The following is a 16,086-nucleotide window of genomic DNA, read 5'->3' on the forward strand; positions in this document are numbered from 1 at the left end:
TGTGTTACCAAGAGTTATGTACAACTACCTTTGTGACTGTTACAAGTTCAGTGCCATAGGAGACAGCGGTCCTACCTATACAGACGTGGCATCTGGCTGAAGGTCTTTCCCTGTATAGCTGTCTTCCTATAGTGTCTCGGAGTCTGCCAATTAACATTGCATCTACCTAAGGGTGTCCTGGCCCTAACCCTCTCTCGCCACAGTTCTTGTTAAGAGACAATAAATCTCTTGTTCGCATTCAAAACATGACTGGCGCCCGTCATTTCATTTTACATTACACCCACCATGTCTGGTTACCCACTTTACAAGGAAGGATGTCGGCTCTCCCTAACTCTGGAGGTCACCATTAGGCCTCTGGGAGCCCGGGACTCTGCTACAGTAGAAAACTCTTTCCTTAAAACTATTGTCTCACGTTAGGGTCATATGTACATGGTTGGCTGTTATCCAATGTTTGTAGACAGTTCTAGCTAGTAACAGTATAGACCAGGACCTGTCATTGAAAAGACATTACATGTTGGTTATTTGTCACAACCCTTTACCAGAGAAACCCACCAGAAAAGATGATGAGGTGACTCTGGACCCCCCATCCTCTCAGGTTCTGATTGAGAACATCCAGGACCGCTTCTCTCCTGAGATGTTAAACCTCCTGGTGGAGAATATCAGTGGGAAGAATGAAGACATCGATTTCCATGTGGAGAGGATTCCAGAAATTCAATCTGCTGTTGTCACCTTCACTTCTAAAAAAGGTGAGATATCAGGTTCATTGGGAAAGTTGGTGCACATGCTCATCTTCACCGCTGAGGGGGTCTGCAGATCTCTCCAGTGCAATGACCCAAGTGGATCATCCCAATATGCTTTGAACATCCTTTCCCCAGGTCTGCCAATATTCCATAATGCTAATTTGTTTCCAGCCGGTCTGGGGTTTGAACAACGACTCCACCTATGCACTGGGTCATTTAGACCTACTTTTTGCTGTTTGTTATTCCTTTTTAGCATATAACATGCATTGGGTACATGTGGAGTTATGCACTGATAATACTTTTTATCCATTTTCATATCACATTTTATTTAATATTTCATTAATTTTTTTCACAATGTATTTTTTAAGTTATAATCATCTCCTTTTTTTAAAAAAATCTTGGGATGATTTTATGCTCTATTTTTTTTAGTATGGGCTATAGACATTTAACCCGGGTCATACCAGTTAAATGGTTCAGTGTGAGTTCCCTTTTTCCAGCTGGATACTCTTTGGAATATTTGAACTATTTGGGATCGAGGAACCACGTTTGGTGGGTTTGTTTTAAACTGTTTTAATGTATTATATGTGTAGGGGTATTCACGTGACCACTCAATGAAGTTGGAGGAGAAGTGGGCCAACCTTAAAGGTTAACTCCACTTTTGTAGAAAAAAAAATTTGCAAATAAAATAAAAATAATATAGCATATATAATTGGGTGACACAGGTTATATTGTAATTGAATAGTACTAAAAATGACCTTTCCTTTTCAATCTGCAGGAGCTGTAATTTTCTGAAAAATGCAATATGGCCACCTGGAGGTGCTCTGTACACAGATAGTATACAGTATGCCCCCCAGAAATGTAATTTCCTGCTTGTGTGATTGGCTCACTGATTTTCCCAGAAGTCTGCACTAAGATCCAAATTAGATTTTGAGCATCCCCTGCAGCAAAAATTGCATTTTTGGTGAGATATCCTCAAGGAAAATCTAAAAGGGATGCTGCCGGGTATCAGGGGAGCCGTGGAGGCTCTGTTTGCAGACCTGGAGGAGCTTGTTTGCGCCCCCCCCAACATTTTTTTTTTTTTATCACCAGCCGCCACTGTGATTGATAATTACAAAACCACTCCCATACAGACTCACTGAGCCCATAAACATAGACAAACAGCTATTTCTCCAGAATATTAAAGGGTAGGACTCTGCAACAAAGTTTGTTACAATCCCTGCAATGTACAGAGATCACCCAGAGGGGGAGGGGTTTATTTCTCAACAAAAGTGGAGTTACTCTTTAAACTGCATGAAGGCTTCTTTAGTGTTTGCAGGGAGTATTGAAAATTTTAAAAAAAATACCTCTTAGATGGGCATCTTAGCGAACACAAGATACAGGGATATGGGAAATGGTAAAACATAAACAGGTTAAACTGGGTGGACTGGTGTCTTTATCCAACCAACAATGTAATTATGTAACATGTGGGGGGTGTTCATATAGTCCTATCTTTATTATGGTTTAATATGATATTTGTAGTTTACCAATGAAGAATTGATGTTATTTATGGTGGTGCGGACATTTTTTCAAGGACAATTGAGGATGTAGATGTTTGTTTAGCTAGCCTTGTCCTACAGCCATTGGGGTACTGGTCCATTTTGTTAATTAGTAATAAAGCTTCATTCATATGGCCAATTGTGGCCATACACTGAACAGCTAATTTCTGTGGGGGGGGATCATGGGTGTTTGTGACCAGTTGCAGTCAGGAAGCTTGTGTAGCCCTACCCCCTTGAGGGCCGCTTAGAGATATCTGACACCCAATGGTTGCCCTGACCCTTCAAGTCTCCCGACACCTCTGACGCCCTGGGTTTGGACATTTTTGAACTACAATTATGAAGACACCAAAATATGACACAGTAATCAAGTCATTCTTTTACATAGGGTTCTGCAAGCAAACAAATCATCAAAGAATAGCGTAGGCAAATATGAAGTTAATAACTCTTGGCAGAAATAGACAGAATCATCAGAATCATCATGAACATAGAGTTTCAATGGGAAATAGAGCAGCAAACAGTAATCTGAATAAAGCATACGGCCACAGGTAAGAAAAAGGGAAGGAGAATGGCCAATTTTGTGTCAGACTCCTCCCTTCTTACCCCCTGATGCCACTGCCCACTTGAACACAGATACTCAAGAATGGTTTCAACCAACTATACACAAGATGTAAACCCTGGTCTCTGAAAAGGGTCGTTTAGTGATGTAGACAGGTATGATGTCCCTTCGGTGGGGGAGGGGGACAGAAGAGTATTGGTTTGTTGCAGGTGGGGTCTGAGTCTTCAGCTAGCTTAAACAAGGGTCCAGTATAGTTCCTTGTTATAGGATGGGGTTGGGGGGTGGGGGGTGGGGGTTGGGGAGTATCCAATGTTGTAACAGCAAATGTAACACGTTAGGGGCTTAAGTGAGGAAAGCAAAGAAAAGGTGTCTGCATGCAGTGTCTCTTGTTATGCAAAGAGGGTGGGCTTCCGACCGCTCACCACTCCGAACTATACTAGGTTTAAAGAAATGACAGGAAGGTCCTGGAGCAGGTTCCTGCAGATTCTGTAATAAGGGAATGGTGCTCGACCACAGACCCTGCAGCACGGTGTTCTGTATTTTGGGCAATGAGGGTGGCCTCCCAATTACCATCAGACTGACCGGAGCCACTGGTGACCACCCCCACCGGAGGCTTCCCTTGCTGCCTAGGCTGCAGCAACAACACGCTCTCCCCCGACTGTCCAGGTCACTGATTCCATTTGAAGGCTGTGGTCCCAAGAGACTGACTCCTCCCCATCCGAGGCCATTTATCCCCTCTCCCAGCACTCTGTTCTTCCTCTTCAGCCAGCTAGAACTTGTAGTCCACAATTGTCCACCTCTAGTGCAGATTTCAGCTCTCTAGACTACATGTCCTAAGATCATCCGCTATTCTGTAAGTTCTCACTCAATCTGCATTCAGGATGTGACAAAGCAGGGTCCAGACTGGGCACTAGAGGGAACAGCTTCACTGTGTAGATGCTGTAAAGTGTCTGTGTCGGAACCCCCTTCCCACACTTTGCTTGAGTTCTTCCGTCAGTACACTGCTTCCTCCAGTCTGGACCTTCAGATACCAGATATTACAGCCACATGTTGTAACCAAGAACCAGGCAAGACTAACTCAGTTACGAAACTGCAACATGGAATGTTTTATTGGACAAAGATACAGGCTTTTTATACACTTGAAAAGTATGTCAGTCCCCCACAGACACAATAACCCAAATATTTACCCAAAACATCGCACAATAGGTTAGATAACGAGGTAGGGCTGACTCGTGGCTACTCCCCCCTCCTCTAACAACTACTAGCTGACAATGATATATGATTAACATGCTAATTAACCGAGGGAAATAAAACCAGCCCAGGTGATATTTATATCCTAAATATAAACACAGGAGACCTTATTAAACAGATAATAGCAGGAGACCCCAGTAGCAGACTGTTCGTCTCCTACCTACAATAATCTGAGACAAAGATCATACAATGTCCCATCATTCTAATACAGTGGAATTAATGTATCATAGATTTCTTGAGAGATATTGTTGATAAATATTACTGTCCCATCTGCCGTAATCCAAACCAGTGTCCATTAAGTGGTGATCCATCATTAGAGAATGATCTTCTCTCCCTGGGTCATAGTCAGTGGGTAAGAGGCTCGCTCCTAGTCCCCTGCAGAAGCCCCTATCTTGGTTAGGTCCCCTGACACGGTTCCTGGCTACACTTGAACAAATCAATGACAGGCTGATTAGCACCGAGGCTGCTTGCACACTGATCGGTTATATGGAGGTAGGGACAGATGTTACATCCAGGGCTGCTCATCTCTAACCATAAACAGTCACTATATGTGCTGCTACAGTTCGACAGCCGCAGTGGCTATAAGCCTGTCATTGATTAGTGTAGACTTTCTGACCACGACTGATTGCAAATGCCTGTGATCTCCACCTGCAGAGACATACTGCTTTGTACAGTGTATGATGGTAATCAACAGCATGAGTGAAGCCTAAAATCATTACGGAGGTTTTAACCCTTCTCCACTCTTCCCACAGCAGAAAAGTGAAAAAAAAAAAAAAACCTAACTGGAGTTCTGCCTCGCAGTAAGTGCCCCCTGTGTAAACATTTGTTCAGGGAGCTGATTGTGATTCGTCTTCACACAGATATTCCAGACTTCATTGAAAGGTTTTCTGGAAGTCCGAGAGCCAAACAGCAAAATCTGAGAGTCAAATGTCTGGAGAACACCAGAAGTGTCCGGCTGGAGGGTCTCCCGGCCAACACATCAGAGGACTTCCTCGAACTTTACCTTGAGAGTACAAAGCACGGAGGTGGGCCGATAGAAAAGAAAGAGATGTTACCGGAAGAAGGTGCCGCCATCATTACATTCTCCAGCCCTGAAGGTAAAAGGTTTCAGTCTCTGTGTCTTATATTTGAATTTATATATTGTACAGAGTCACAGAGTGGAATTTTTTTGTTTTGGATGAGGAAGAGTTTCTCAACAGTATTCCACGAATCCCTGGGGTTCCTCCAGAGATGGTTAGGGGTTCCTTGAGCAATGAGCAATTTATGCCTCTCAGATAACTTCTCACTGACACCAGTCATCATTTGAGTTATCTGTAAGGGGGTAATTCTTCCCCACATATAAGGAGCATTTTTCCCACTGACCATCACACTAATGCACTAATATATCACTAGTAGTATTCATTAGCAGGGGTTCCCTGAGACCAGAAAGTTATTTCAAGGGTATGTTTAAAATGTTAAGAAAGGCTGGACTAGGGTGACTAGGCCCTTGTTGGGGATCCAGTCTTGTGTAGTGTTTTAAGGGCTTTCATTTCTCACCACACGGTGCATTTTTTTTTTCTTTATAATATGAGGGCTCCTGTTGAGGTCACAATAATTTGGTAGCACCACCAACAATTTGCTACAGGATGTAGGTTCATCTAGTCCAACTCTAACCAAGGTTCTGTGACACTCTAGGGTTTCTCCTGAGGTTGCTGAGGGTCCCTTCAGTAGTGTGCAGGGGCACATCCGACTTCCACCTCCACAGACCACCAATACAAGGGGACAATCTTCAACTGGCCCAAGAGGTCATCTCTACACTGACCAGTACTGTCACTGGCAGCACTGCCAGGACAAGATCACCCAGTGCCCAGGGCAAAGATGCCTAATTGCATCCCCTCCCTTCATTATGTGGGAACTTATAAGGAGGAGGGGGAGAGAGCAAGACCCAAACCTCCTCCCGGCTCTTTCCTTCTCTCCTAGCCGCTTCCAGTGCTGGGCTGACTGAAGTATTGATGCCGCTGTCACTACTTCTGTCAGCCTTATAGTAGAAGGAACTTGCGGCACCCCCATCTCTACAATGCACGTTGCACCCAGGGCAGCCGCCCCCTCTGCCCACCCCTTTTTTTCAGCCTAAGTACTGTTAAGGGACTTCACAAATTTAATTTTCTTTTTTTTTCTTTTATTCCATTAATAAAATAATTTCAAGATCATCAATGAAAATTATTTTGATGTATGCACCACTTTATATATTCAGTACTATTATTACAAATGTTAACCCCATACAGTTACCAGAAGATTATAATATAAATTCTCCAGCAACTAGCAAACATTAAGTGACCAGATTTGGGTGCACTGACCCTTTTACTGGAATTTTAAGTATATAGTGAGAGCAGAATTAAATCAAAGCAAGGTCCATAGTAGTGTACTCACCTTTTCGAGTTTTGGTATGAGTGTATCAGGCAGGAGTTGATATTGATGAAGCCAGAGTTGGGGTCAGACAGGATGGCACTGCGGGAAGAGATGGAGATGTGCTTAGAAATTTCCTGAAAATGCCTTTGGTAGCTTGAAGTCAGGCAGTGAGAAATTTATTAGGCAAAGGGTCCCCAACAGGTGTGTTTATCAGTGAAGGAACTGTGGATACAGTACATAGGACCTCTTACATCCTCCTCTGGATGGTCAACACAGAGGCAGTAGAGGCACCCATCTTGGGTGCTGTGGTGGTGGAAAGTGGAAGGCTCTCTTTGTTGTCCAACCATTTATGGAACAGTGTTATTCAATAGAAGTAAAACTCTGTATGGCCCTTGGATGTTCATGGGTTAGTCCTTGATTTAGACAATGGTCCAATATCAGAGCTTTTGCTGCCCCATTAAAAAGTGTCTCTATATATCCAGCTTACTAACAATTTAGATCAGGGATCTCCAAAATTTCCAAACAAATGGCCAGTTTTCAGTCCTTCAGGCATTAGGGGGGCAGACTGTGACCAGTGGAAGTAGAAACTGCCCCAGTTTCACTGGGAGTAAACAATGTCTTAAGACTGGGTGGTTAGCGGGAATAAATATTACATACTGCATATAGTCAGTAGGAGGAGGAATAGTGCCCCATCATTGGTATTAGTGGGAGTAATTGTGCCCCATCATTAGAATCAGAGGGAGGAAAAGCACCCCATTGTTTGTGTCAGTGGAAGGAATAGTGCTTTATATCAGTGGAGGGAACAATGCCCCCAAGGGTTGGATTAAAAGCAAGCAAAGATTTGCATCTGGCCTGCAGTCGGCAGTTTGGAGAATATTGGTTTAGACCAACTCTGTCTTGCTACATTGTACAGCAGATCATGTGTACCCTTCACACTGCATTCTACCAAATCTGAGACTCAGTTTTAGTAAATGTTTTGCTCCAGTTCTAAATGATATGAAGGCCATGACCAAAACTGAACAAAGAGCTGTCCATGAGCCACTATGTGTTTCTAATACAATTCTCATCTATTTGTTGCAGTTGTAAAGACATTTTTGACAAAGCGGCATATGTTTCACAACTCAGTCCTCTCTGTTTACCCGTATTACCCGTCTATTGGCCAATGGCTGTACGGAAAGAAAAATAACGATATCATGACACCTGGACCTGTAGAATGTCCTATATGTGCACAAATACTGGAGTTTATCTTTAACAATGAAGAAATAAAACAAAGTATAGAGAAGCAAATGACAGATCACTATTGTGAAGTGAAATGGCCAAACCCAGGAGACCCCAAACCACTCATTACACTATCCTTTCCCAGCAACCTTTCTGCTCATCTACGCACCTTGTCAAAGATAGCACCAACCTGGAGCAATAAAGTTCAGGCAGAGTTCTCACCTTTAATGTCGAAGTATAAAGTCATAGAATATGATCTGAAGCCACCAGTGTGGGAAGATATCAGGAAGAAGGTCTCCAGTTCACCATATGATGGAGTCCTCATAAAACCAGACCTAGCTGCAGAGAAGGCTTTCATTGTGGGTATTTCAGAGGATGTTGAGAAGATTGAGCCAATATTTAAAAAACTGGTGGAAGAAACCACTAGACAACTGTGCACAGTGGAGGATAAGGTGCCTCTTGAACCTGCAGCTTGGAAAATAATGTTGGCACATGATCTGGAGAAAAGCATCAAGGAAGACAGCCCACATTTGAAGATTAGTTATGATGGAGCTACTACGTCAGTCAAACTCTATGGGCCAAAAGATGAAGTGCTCACTGCCAAACGTGAAATTATCAATACTAGGCAGGACCTGAAGTCCAAATCCATTAATCGTGATCCAAGCATCATCCAGTTTCTGATGGCAGTGGACAATGAAGAAATGTCTCGTAACCTTTTTCACAACAACATTAAAGCAATGTTTCAGGTGGAAGATAATGCGGTCATGTTAGTTGGTTACACTGATAAAGATCTGAAAAATGCTGAAGAAATTTTAGAGAAAGAAATGGTCTGTAAGCGGGTTGCTCTTGAGGATAAAAATGTCACTCAGAGTCCGGAGTGGGGAAATTTAAAGTCTCTTCTAAATGAGATGTGTAATGCTGACGAGATGAAAGTTTCCATAGAGGAGCTCCCTGGGAAGAAAGGAAATGAAGTGGTGATCACCGGTCTATCTTCATCTGTAGAAGAAGCCTACGGGCAGATCCAAGACTTTGTGGGGAAGAACACTGTAGTCTGTGTAGCAAGAATGGATTCTACACTTCACTCTGACACACTGAACATCGATAAACCTGGAGCCAAAAAATTCTGCATTGACAATGAAGACATGTACATTAGTACAGCAAAGAATAAATATGGTTGCGCGATATATTTTCAGAAGGATGGTGATACCAAAATTTCAGGTCATCAGCCTAGCCAAGCTGAACCTCTTTGCCAAGTCAACTTCCAAAATGAAGTCACATTGGCTCTATATAAAGGTGACCTGTGCCAACACAGAGCTGATGCTATCATTATTGCATCAAATAAAGATTTAAAGCCCAGTGGGGGACCAGCACTGGCTTTGCTGAAAGCAGCAGGGCCCAAACTTCAGAAAGAATGTGAACGCATTGTTCAGAAACAAGGGGAGCTGGAGCCGGGGGAGAATGAGATAACAGATGTGGAGAACTTGCCCTGCAAGAAGGTGATCCATGCAGTTGGCCCTAAATACAGTGAAAAGGATAAATATAAATATAAATCTGAGCGGCTTCTGCGGAAAGTGATCACCCGCAGCTTGGAGGCAGCCGCAGAGAATGTTCTCAACTCTGCCGCAATCTCTGTGGCCAGTTTTATAGTCTCTGGAATTCCTGCAGACATATGTGTGGAGAATATTCTGAAAGCCATCAAACAATACACAGAAAATGAAGGAGGGGTCAAGAGCATCAAAAATATCCACCTTGTAGACAACGATGACCACACACTAAAGACTTTAACTAAGTTCCTGAAGGAAGAGTACGGTGAGGAGAATGTGCAGGTCACCCCAAATAAATCTAAGAAAAAACCTCACTGGAAGAAGACTTCAAATAAAGAGGAAACCATAAGAAAGGGTGATCGTTCCATGGTGGTGACTAAAGAAGGAGTGCACGTCGATGTCGTACACAGGAATATTGAGGATACAACGGTAAGTATTATCTACTATTGTGGGGTCATTCTACCAGCAGATCCATTATTTTTCCACTTTCTGTAAAAAGATGACAGTGCTCTTTGTTCTGCAGTGAAATCGCACAGCGGCGTTGCTGCCCTGTGGACGGGGTTGGCTTGGATGTAGATGGACTTTTAAGTAGGTGAGGAACAAATAAAGCCCTAAAGCAAGCTAAGACTTTTTTTTTTAAGCAGTTACAACATTTTTTTCTTTTACTGAGTATAAATAAAGGCATATCAAATAAACAGGATATTACGCATATAGCTACCAGAATGTAAGACGAGGGGATATATGCACACACCATGCGTAAAATGACTTGGAGATTAAAGTGTCACTAAACCCACATTCATAAAAATAATTGGTGTATTCCATGCTGTTCATACTCACTCAGTCACTATGAGCTTCCTTCTCTGTATTCTGAAAAAAAACCTGATTGATCCTGCTGCTCTCTATCTCCCCCTCCTGTGCATGTCCCCAGTGCAGTTAGGGATTTTGCAGGGCAGTGTTGGCAGCTCTGCATATTCTCCGTTTTCAGTGAGTTTCTATGCTGAGCATTTCCTCCCTATCACATCTGAGCAGCCCATGTGACTATAAAATCACACATGTGGGTGTATACACAGTGGTAAATGACCACCCACTCCCTCCCTCTTCCTCCCTCTTAGCTGGTTAGTGTCCACTAACCAGCTAAATGCAATGGGGGCGGGATAACACATCTTGATTGATGGAGGCTTCACCTCCCTCTTATTGTAAGACACAGGCTGGTGGGGCGTGACAGCCTGTGACTGGCAAAAATCCGCCCACACCATGTAATTGTCAAACAATATTAAAGATTTGATTTCAAATATACTGTACTTTTGAATTACAATTTAAAACAGTTTATAGATATTAATTGTTTTTTTTTCTTTTTTTGAACATGTGACCAGCCGCAGAGGACTAGAAACTCCTCCTGCTTATGTTTCCCTGCTTATAAGCTGGGAGAGAGTTGGGTCATGTGACAGCTGGATATCCAATAGTAAAAAAGGAACTTAGATTTTTCTTTTATAAATTAAAATATTTACAGTGCCGTCATCCATATACAGAAATAGAAGGGAGAATGTACATTATACAGTGTGTGTGTTTAGTATCACTTTAGCTAGATCCAACACTTCCCCCGAGACAGCCTGGTCCAGGACACACCCCTATCCTGTCATTGGACAATAAAGGATTCCTAATTATACTTTCAAAGACAATTCATTATAAAATAAAGAAAGTCGCACCGGAATCTCTGATGGCAAAATCGGTATCTGCGACTTCATCTTTTCAGGTGACCATTAAAGGGGCAGAAGTGATCTGAGCGATCAGTACAATAATGATTATATTTTTATTTCCTTTCTGTAGACTAACGTGGTTGTGAACAGTGTGGGGAAGGAGCTCGATCTTAGTTCTGGAGCCGTCTCCAAGGCTCTGTTTGGGAAGGCCGGGAACAACCTCCAGAATCTCCTGAATACTGAGAGACAAGGAAAGGAGGTGAAGGAAGGCTCCATATTTGTTACAGATGGCTGTAACCTGGCCTGTGACACAGTCATTCATGTTGTGGTTCCACAGTGGGATGGTGCCAATGGTTCTGCTAAGAAGGTAAGAATACAAACATGCCTGTGAAGGTTCTCCTTTATCTAGGTGATGGTGTATCTGGTAGCAGTTACTTGTTTTGTAATGTTGAAGACATATGGCAAGTTATCCAAGCCACAGTTTTTAAAACAGGGAGGTCCACACCTCTCACACCTTCTGTCCTCTTCTTGGACAATCAACATCTACACATTCCATGGTGGTTGGATGAAGGTGACTGCGCTACATGGGTACATAGACATGTTGGGGTGTCTTCTTAACAAATGTGATACAGGATGTTTTGACTGGTATACTGAAGGAACCTGCCTGGTCACCACTCTGACTGACCCTTGTAATGGATCACCACTAGGGATGAGCTTCGAGTTCGAGTCGAACTCATGTTCGACTCGAACATTGGCTGTTCAACAATTCGGAACACCCTTTAAAAGTCTATGGGAGAAATCAAAAGTGCTAATTTTAAAGGCTTATATGCAAGTTATTGTCATAAAAAGTGTTTGGGGACCCGGGTCCTGCCCCAGGGGACATGGATCAATGCAAAAAAAAGTTTTAAAAACGGCCGTTTTTTCAGGAGCTGTGATTTTAATAATGCTTAAAGTCAAACAATAAAAGTGTAATATCCCTTTAAATTTCGTACCTGGGGGGTGTCTATAGTATGCCTGTAAAGGGGCGCATGTTTCCTGTGTTTAAAACAGTCTGACAGCAAAATGACATTTCGAAGGAAAAAAAGCCATTTAAAACTACCCGCGGCTATTGCATTGCCGACAATACACATAGAAGTTCATTGATAAAAACGGCATGGGAATTCCCCACAGGGCAACCCCGAACCAAAATTAAAAAAAAAAAAATGACGTGGGGTTCCCCCTAAATTCCATACCAGACCCTTCAGGTCTGGTATGGATTTTAAGGGGAACCCCGCGCCAAAAAAAAAAAAAGGCGTGGGGTCCCCCCAAAAATACATACCAGACCCTTATCCGAGCACGCAACCTGGCAGGCCGCAGGAAAAGAGGGGGGGACGAGAGTGCAGCCCCCCCCCTCCTGAACCGTACCAGGCCACATGCCCTCAACATTGGGAGGGTGCTTTGGGGTAGCCCCCCAAAACACCTTGTCCCCATGTTGATGAGGACAAGGGCCTCATCCCCACAACCCTGGCCGGTGGTTGTGGGGGTCTGCGGGCGGGGGGCTTATCGGAATCTGGAAGCCCCCTTTAACAAGGGGACCCCCAGATCCCGGCCCCCCCCCCTGTGTGACATGGTAAGGGGGTACTTACCCCTACCATTTCACTAAAAAACTGTCAAAAATGTTAAAAATGACAAGAGACAGTTTTTGACAATTCCTTTATTTAAATGCTTCTTCTTTCTTCTATCTTCCTTCATCTTCTTCTGGTTCTTCTGGCTCTTCTGGTTCTTCCTCCGGCGTTCTCGTCCAGCATCTCCTCCGCGGCGTCTTCTATCTTCTTCTCCTCGGGCCGCTCCGCACCCATGGCATGAGGGGAGGCTCCCGCTCTTCTCTTCATCTTCTTCTTCATCCTCTTCTCTTCTTTCTTCTTCTCTTCTTCATTTTCTTCTCCGGGCCGCTCCGCACCCATGCTGGCATTGAGGGAGGCTCCCGCTGTGTGGCGGCGTCTCCTCATCTGATGGTTCTTAAATAACGGGGGGCGGGGCCACCCGGTGACCCCGTCCCCTCTTACGCACGGGACATGACGGGACTTCCCTGTGGCAATCCCCGTGACGTCACAGGGAAGTCCCTGTCAAGTCACCGTGCGTCAGAGGGGGGTGGGCTCATCCCTAATCACCACCACTCCAACAACACCACTGACTTCCCATAACCGGCTGTTACAAGGATTTCTCCAGGTATAGGCTGGGCATGAGTGTACATCAGTTCTTTCTCCTTTACATGGGATATCGTAGGGCTTTACTGCTGTACCCGGCTGCCTGCAGCCTTTAAGCAATTGCACCCACTTCATAAGTCATAGAGTAGAGATAAGGTGGTACAACCCAATAAAGTAAGGAGTTCCCATTGAGCTGTCGGGGGCAGGATGGGTTGCAAACACAGTTATAGAAGAAGGTGATCTAGAACTTTATACATGCTCTTAAAGTCTTCAGATTTAGTAATGCTCCATAAAAGACACACTGTTTGTACAGCTGATGTTAATGCGTTTCAGCCTTGTTGGCCTAAGTAAGCGAAGGACGGCAGACACAGACTCTTGGAATAGATTTTGCCATGGCCAAAACTGGCCAATGTTTCTTCCCTTAGGTTCTGTCCACACAGATGTGAGCATTGCAACCCCTGCCAGAATGATCAGCTCTGTCAGCGGGATCAAAACCAGCGTGTGTTAGAGCTGGTTGTAAAAGTCGCCCCGGGTGCATCTGGGCTAATCTCAGTTGGGGCGTCAGTGGATAGAATATAGGTCTTCACCCATACTTACACAGGTTAGTCAGCATAGGTGTTAGGAATGGGTAGGGGACATTTTTAGGAGTAGTTAGGTTTAGTTTGGAATTCAACTTTGAAGCTTCCAAACTCAAGAACAAAGACGTCATACTTTGCAGCTTACTGGTCCTTAGATGTGGTGGCTGCATGAGGTCTCTTATTTTCAGGCATTTTTCCCTTTATTTTCACCTGGTGATCCTGCCAGTAACACACTTCCTGTCTCTGGGTGACAGCACTCACCATACTGTTCTTATGAAGGAAAAGCATTGTCACCTTTTACTTGTGATTTGGACTACAGACACCTCCCCCTCTCTCCTCTTCATTACACAGGTGGAGGTGTTTTATAGTGCAAAGACGATAGTTGGCAAAACCCATCACTTTGTTTAAGCTTTCAACCCAACGCACAGGTTACAGGGACATATAAGTAATGTTAATAACTAATATTTGTATTATTTTTGACAGACAATAAGTGACATCATAAAGAGGTGTCTAAGTGAGGCGGAGAAGAGGAAGAAGGGCTCCATAACCTTCCCGGCGATCGGGACCGGGGCCCTCGCCTTTCCCAGATCTACTGTCGCTGCTTTAATGTTTGAACAAATTCTAAAGTTTAGCAGCAAAAACAAACCAGTCCATCTGAAGGAGGTGAACATCCTGCTGCACCCCAAAGACTCTGAAACCATAAAGGTAAGGAAACCGATATATGCCACCTGACCCTGACCACTGGTATACACTCCCGTACACAGACATGATAAACCTTTATAACTGTTATATTCCCTAAGATCCCTGTGATCAGCAAATAGTATATTATATCTATAATTCTCTGTGATCAGGCATTCTCAGCTGAACTCGAAAAAAAGACCGGGAGTAACAAGGAAAGCTCAAGTGAGTGACTTCCAAATAAAATAATGTGAATTTTGTTTTGTCTCTGCTCCTCTGTGGTGTAGTGTGCGGTGTCTCCTCCTCTGTGGTGTAGTGTGCGGTGTCTCCTCCTCTGTGGTGTAGTGTGCGGTGTCTCCTCCTCTGTGGTGTAGTGTGCTGTCTCTGCTCCTCTGTGGTGTAGTGTGCTGTCTCTGCTCCTCTGTGGTGTAGTGTGCTGTCTCTGCTCCTCTGTGGTGTAGTGTGCCTTCTCTGCTCCTCTGTGGTGTAGTGTGCTGTCTCTGCTCCTCTGTGGTGTAGTGTGCTGTCTCTGCTCCTCTGTGGTGTAGTGTGCGGTCTCTGCTCCTCTGTGGTGTAGTGTGCGGTGTCTCCTCCTCTGTGGTGTAGTGTGCTGTCTCTGCTCCTTTGTGGTGTAGTGTGCTGTCTCTGCTCCTCTGTGGTGTAGTGTGCGGTCTCTGCTCCTCTGTGGTGTAGTGTGCGGTCTCTGCTCCTCTGTGGTGTAGTGTGCGGTGTCTCCTCCTCTGTGGTGTAGTGTGCTGTGTCTCCTCCTCTGTGGTGTAGTGTGCTGTTAGAAAAGTTTTAAATGTTTATTGTGTGACTATTAGAAAAACAATAACCCTGAGACTTTTCTTAAGATGACTTCTGAGCACATTGTTGTATTAACTTGCTGTATCGTTTGCTTTAACTAACTCCATAGTAAGTTGTAAGATGATTAGGCTTAACCATATATGGTAGAACAAGAATTGCAGGAAACACTAATTAGCGAAATAAAGTACCATTTTGTACCAGGCACGCTATCTGTGTCTCCTCAGCCAATAGAAACGTTATAGCTATATTATTGTAGGTATTAGGAGGGGGGATGTACTTCTCTTTGTATGATTCTTACTGCATTTTTTGGCTTGTAAGCATCATCCATTTGTGTGACACATCTGAAATAAATTGTCTGCTTTTCAATACATCTGGAGTTCGACTGATCACAAGAGGAGAGTAATCCCAACATTTTTGGTCCTCCGAGCCGGAACCAACAAGTGCATTTCGGGTCAGATGGTCCCGACAAAAACTTTGGTGAGTATTGGACCTCAAAGCTCACTGAGAATTAAAAGTCCCCCCACTCAACGTTAGTGGTGAAATAGGGGCAGCGGCCTGAGACCCAGATCCACTGTCTGGTTTCGAACTTCGTGATCCAGTCCTCCTGGTGTTTGAGAGGTAAGATAATTTAACTTATTCTTAATACTCTCTAAGAGTCTTTTCTTCTCTTTCTGTTTGATTCTGGTTTAATGTGTTGTAATTGCCGACACTGGTATTGATTGTATAATATCTTAATAATCCAGTGTGCGAAGACGGAGACACTTGGGAGCGTTGTCTAAGGTAAAAAATAGCGTTACCCGCTGTCCAGGACAGATAAAAAAAAGATTTGAGGTATACTGAACGTCAGAGGGTGAATGCCTGACGTCATCGTCGGAGGTGGATTGCCCGATGATGTAAGCACTTATGTG

The 16,086-nt window shown here is 43.9% G+C and overlaps 3 protein-coding genes across 3 annotated transcripts in view; all 3 read left to right on the forward strand.

Annotated features, from left to right (window-relative positions):
• The window catches only part of LOC141147299 (protein mono-ADP-ribosyltransferase PARP14-like), a 36,183-nt gene extending 25,036 nt beyond the window's left edge, over positions 1–11,147 (forward strand). The window contains exons 8-12 of the mRNA XM_073634508.1: positions 543–746; positions 4,943–5,179; positions 7,551–9,661; positions 9,756–9,824; positions 11,060–11,147. Coding sequence (XP_073490609.1) covers positions 543–746; positions 4,943–5,179; positions 7,551–9,661; positions 9,756–9,758 — 2,555 coding nt within the window. The 3' untranslated portion in view covers positions 9,759–9,824; positions 11,060–11,147. The remainder of the gene's footprint in view (positions 1–542; positions 747–4,942; positions 5,180–7,550; positions 9,662–9,755; positions 9,825–11,059) is intronic.
• On the forward strand, positions 10,950–14,514 carry LOC141148093 (protein mono-ADP-ribosyltransferase PARP15-like). The gene is made up of 4 exons (XM_073635245.1): positions 10,950–10,961; positions 11,060–11,296; positions 14,177–14,398; positions 14,494–14,514. The coding sequence occupies exons 1-4, from the start codon at positions 10,950–10,952 to the stop codon at positions 14,512–14,514; spliced, it is 492 nt and encodes a 163-aa protein (XP_073491346.1).
• Positions 14,515–14,563: 49 nt separating this feature from the next.
• The window catches only part of LOC141147296 (protein mono-ADP-ribosyltransferase PARP14-like), a 421,364-nt gene continuing 419,841 nt past the window's right edge, over positions 14,564–16,086 (forward strand). The window contains exon 1 of the mRNA XM_073634505.1: positions 14,564–14,596. The gene's annotated coding sequence lies outside the window, so the exon portion shown is untranslated. The remainder of the gene's footprint in view (positions 14,597–16,086) is intronic.

Source organism: Aquarana catesbeiana, linkage group LG06 (genome assembly GCF_042186555.1).
Source record: "Aquarana catesbeiana isolate 2022-GZ linkage group LG06, ASM4218655v1, whole genome shotgun sequence".
Lineage (NCBI taxonomy): Eukaryota > Metazoa > Chordata > Amphibia > Anura > Ranidae > Aquarana > Aquarana catesbeiana.

Excerpts from the sequence above, each read along its gene's own strand:
- LOC141148093 (XM_073635245.1), top strand. Across the intron at positions 11,297-14,176 it reads CCAATGGTTCTGCTAAGAAG|ACAATAAGTGACATCATAAA; the intron begins GTAAGAATACAA and ends TATTTTTGACAG. Across the intron at positions 14,399-14,493 it reads AAGACTCTGAAACCATAAAG|ATCCCTGTGATCAGCAAATA; the intron begins GTAAGGAAACCG and ends ATATTCCCTAAG.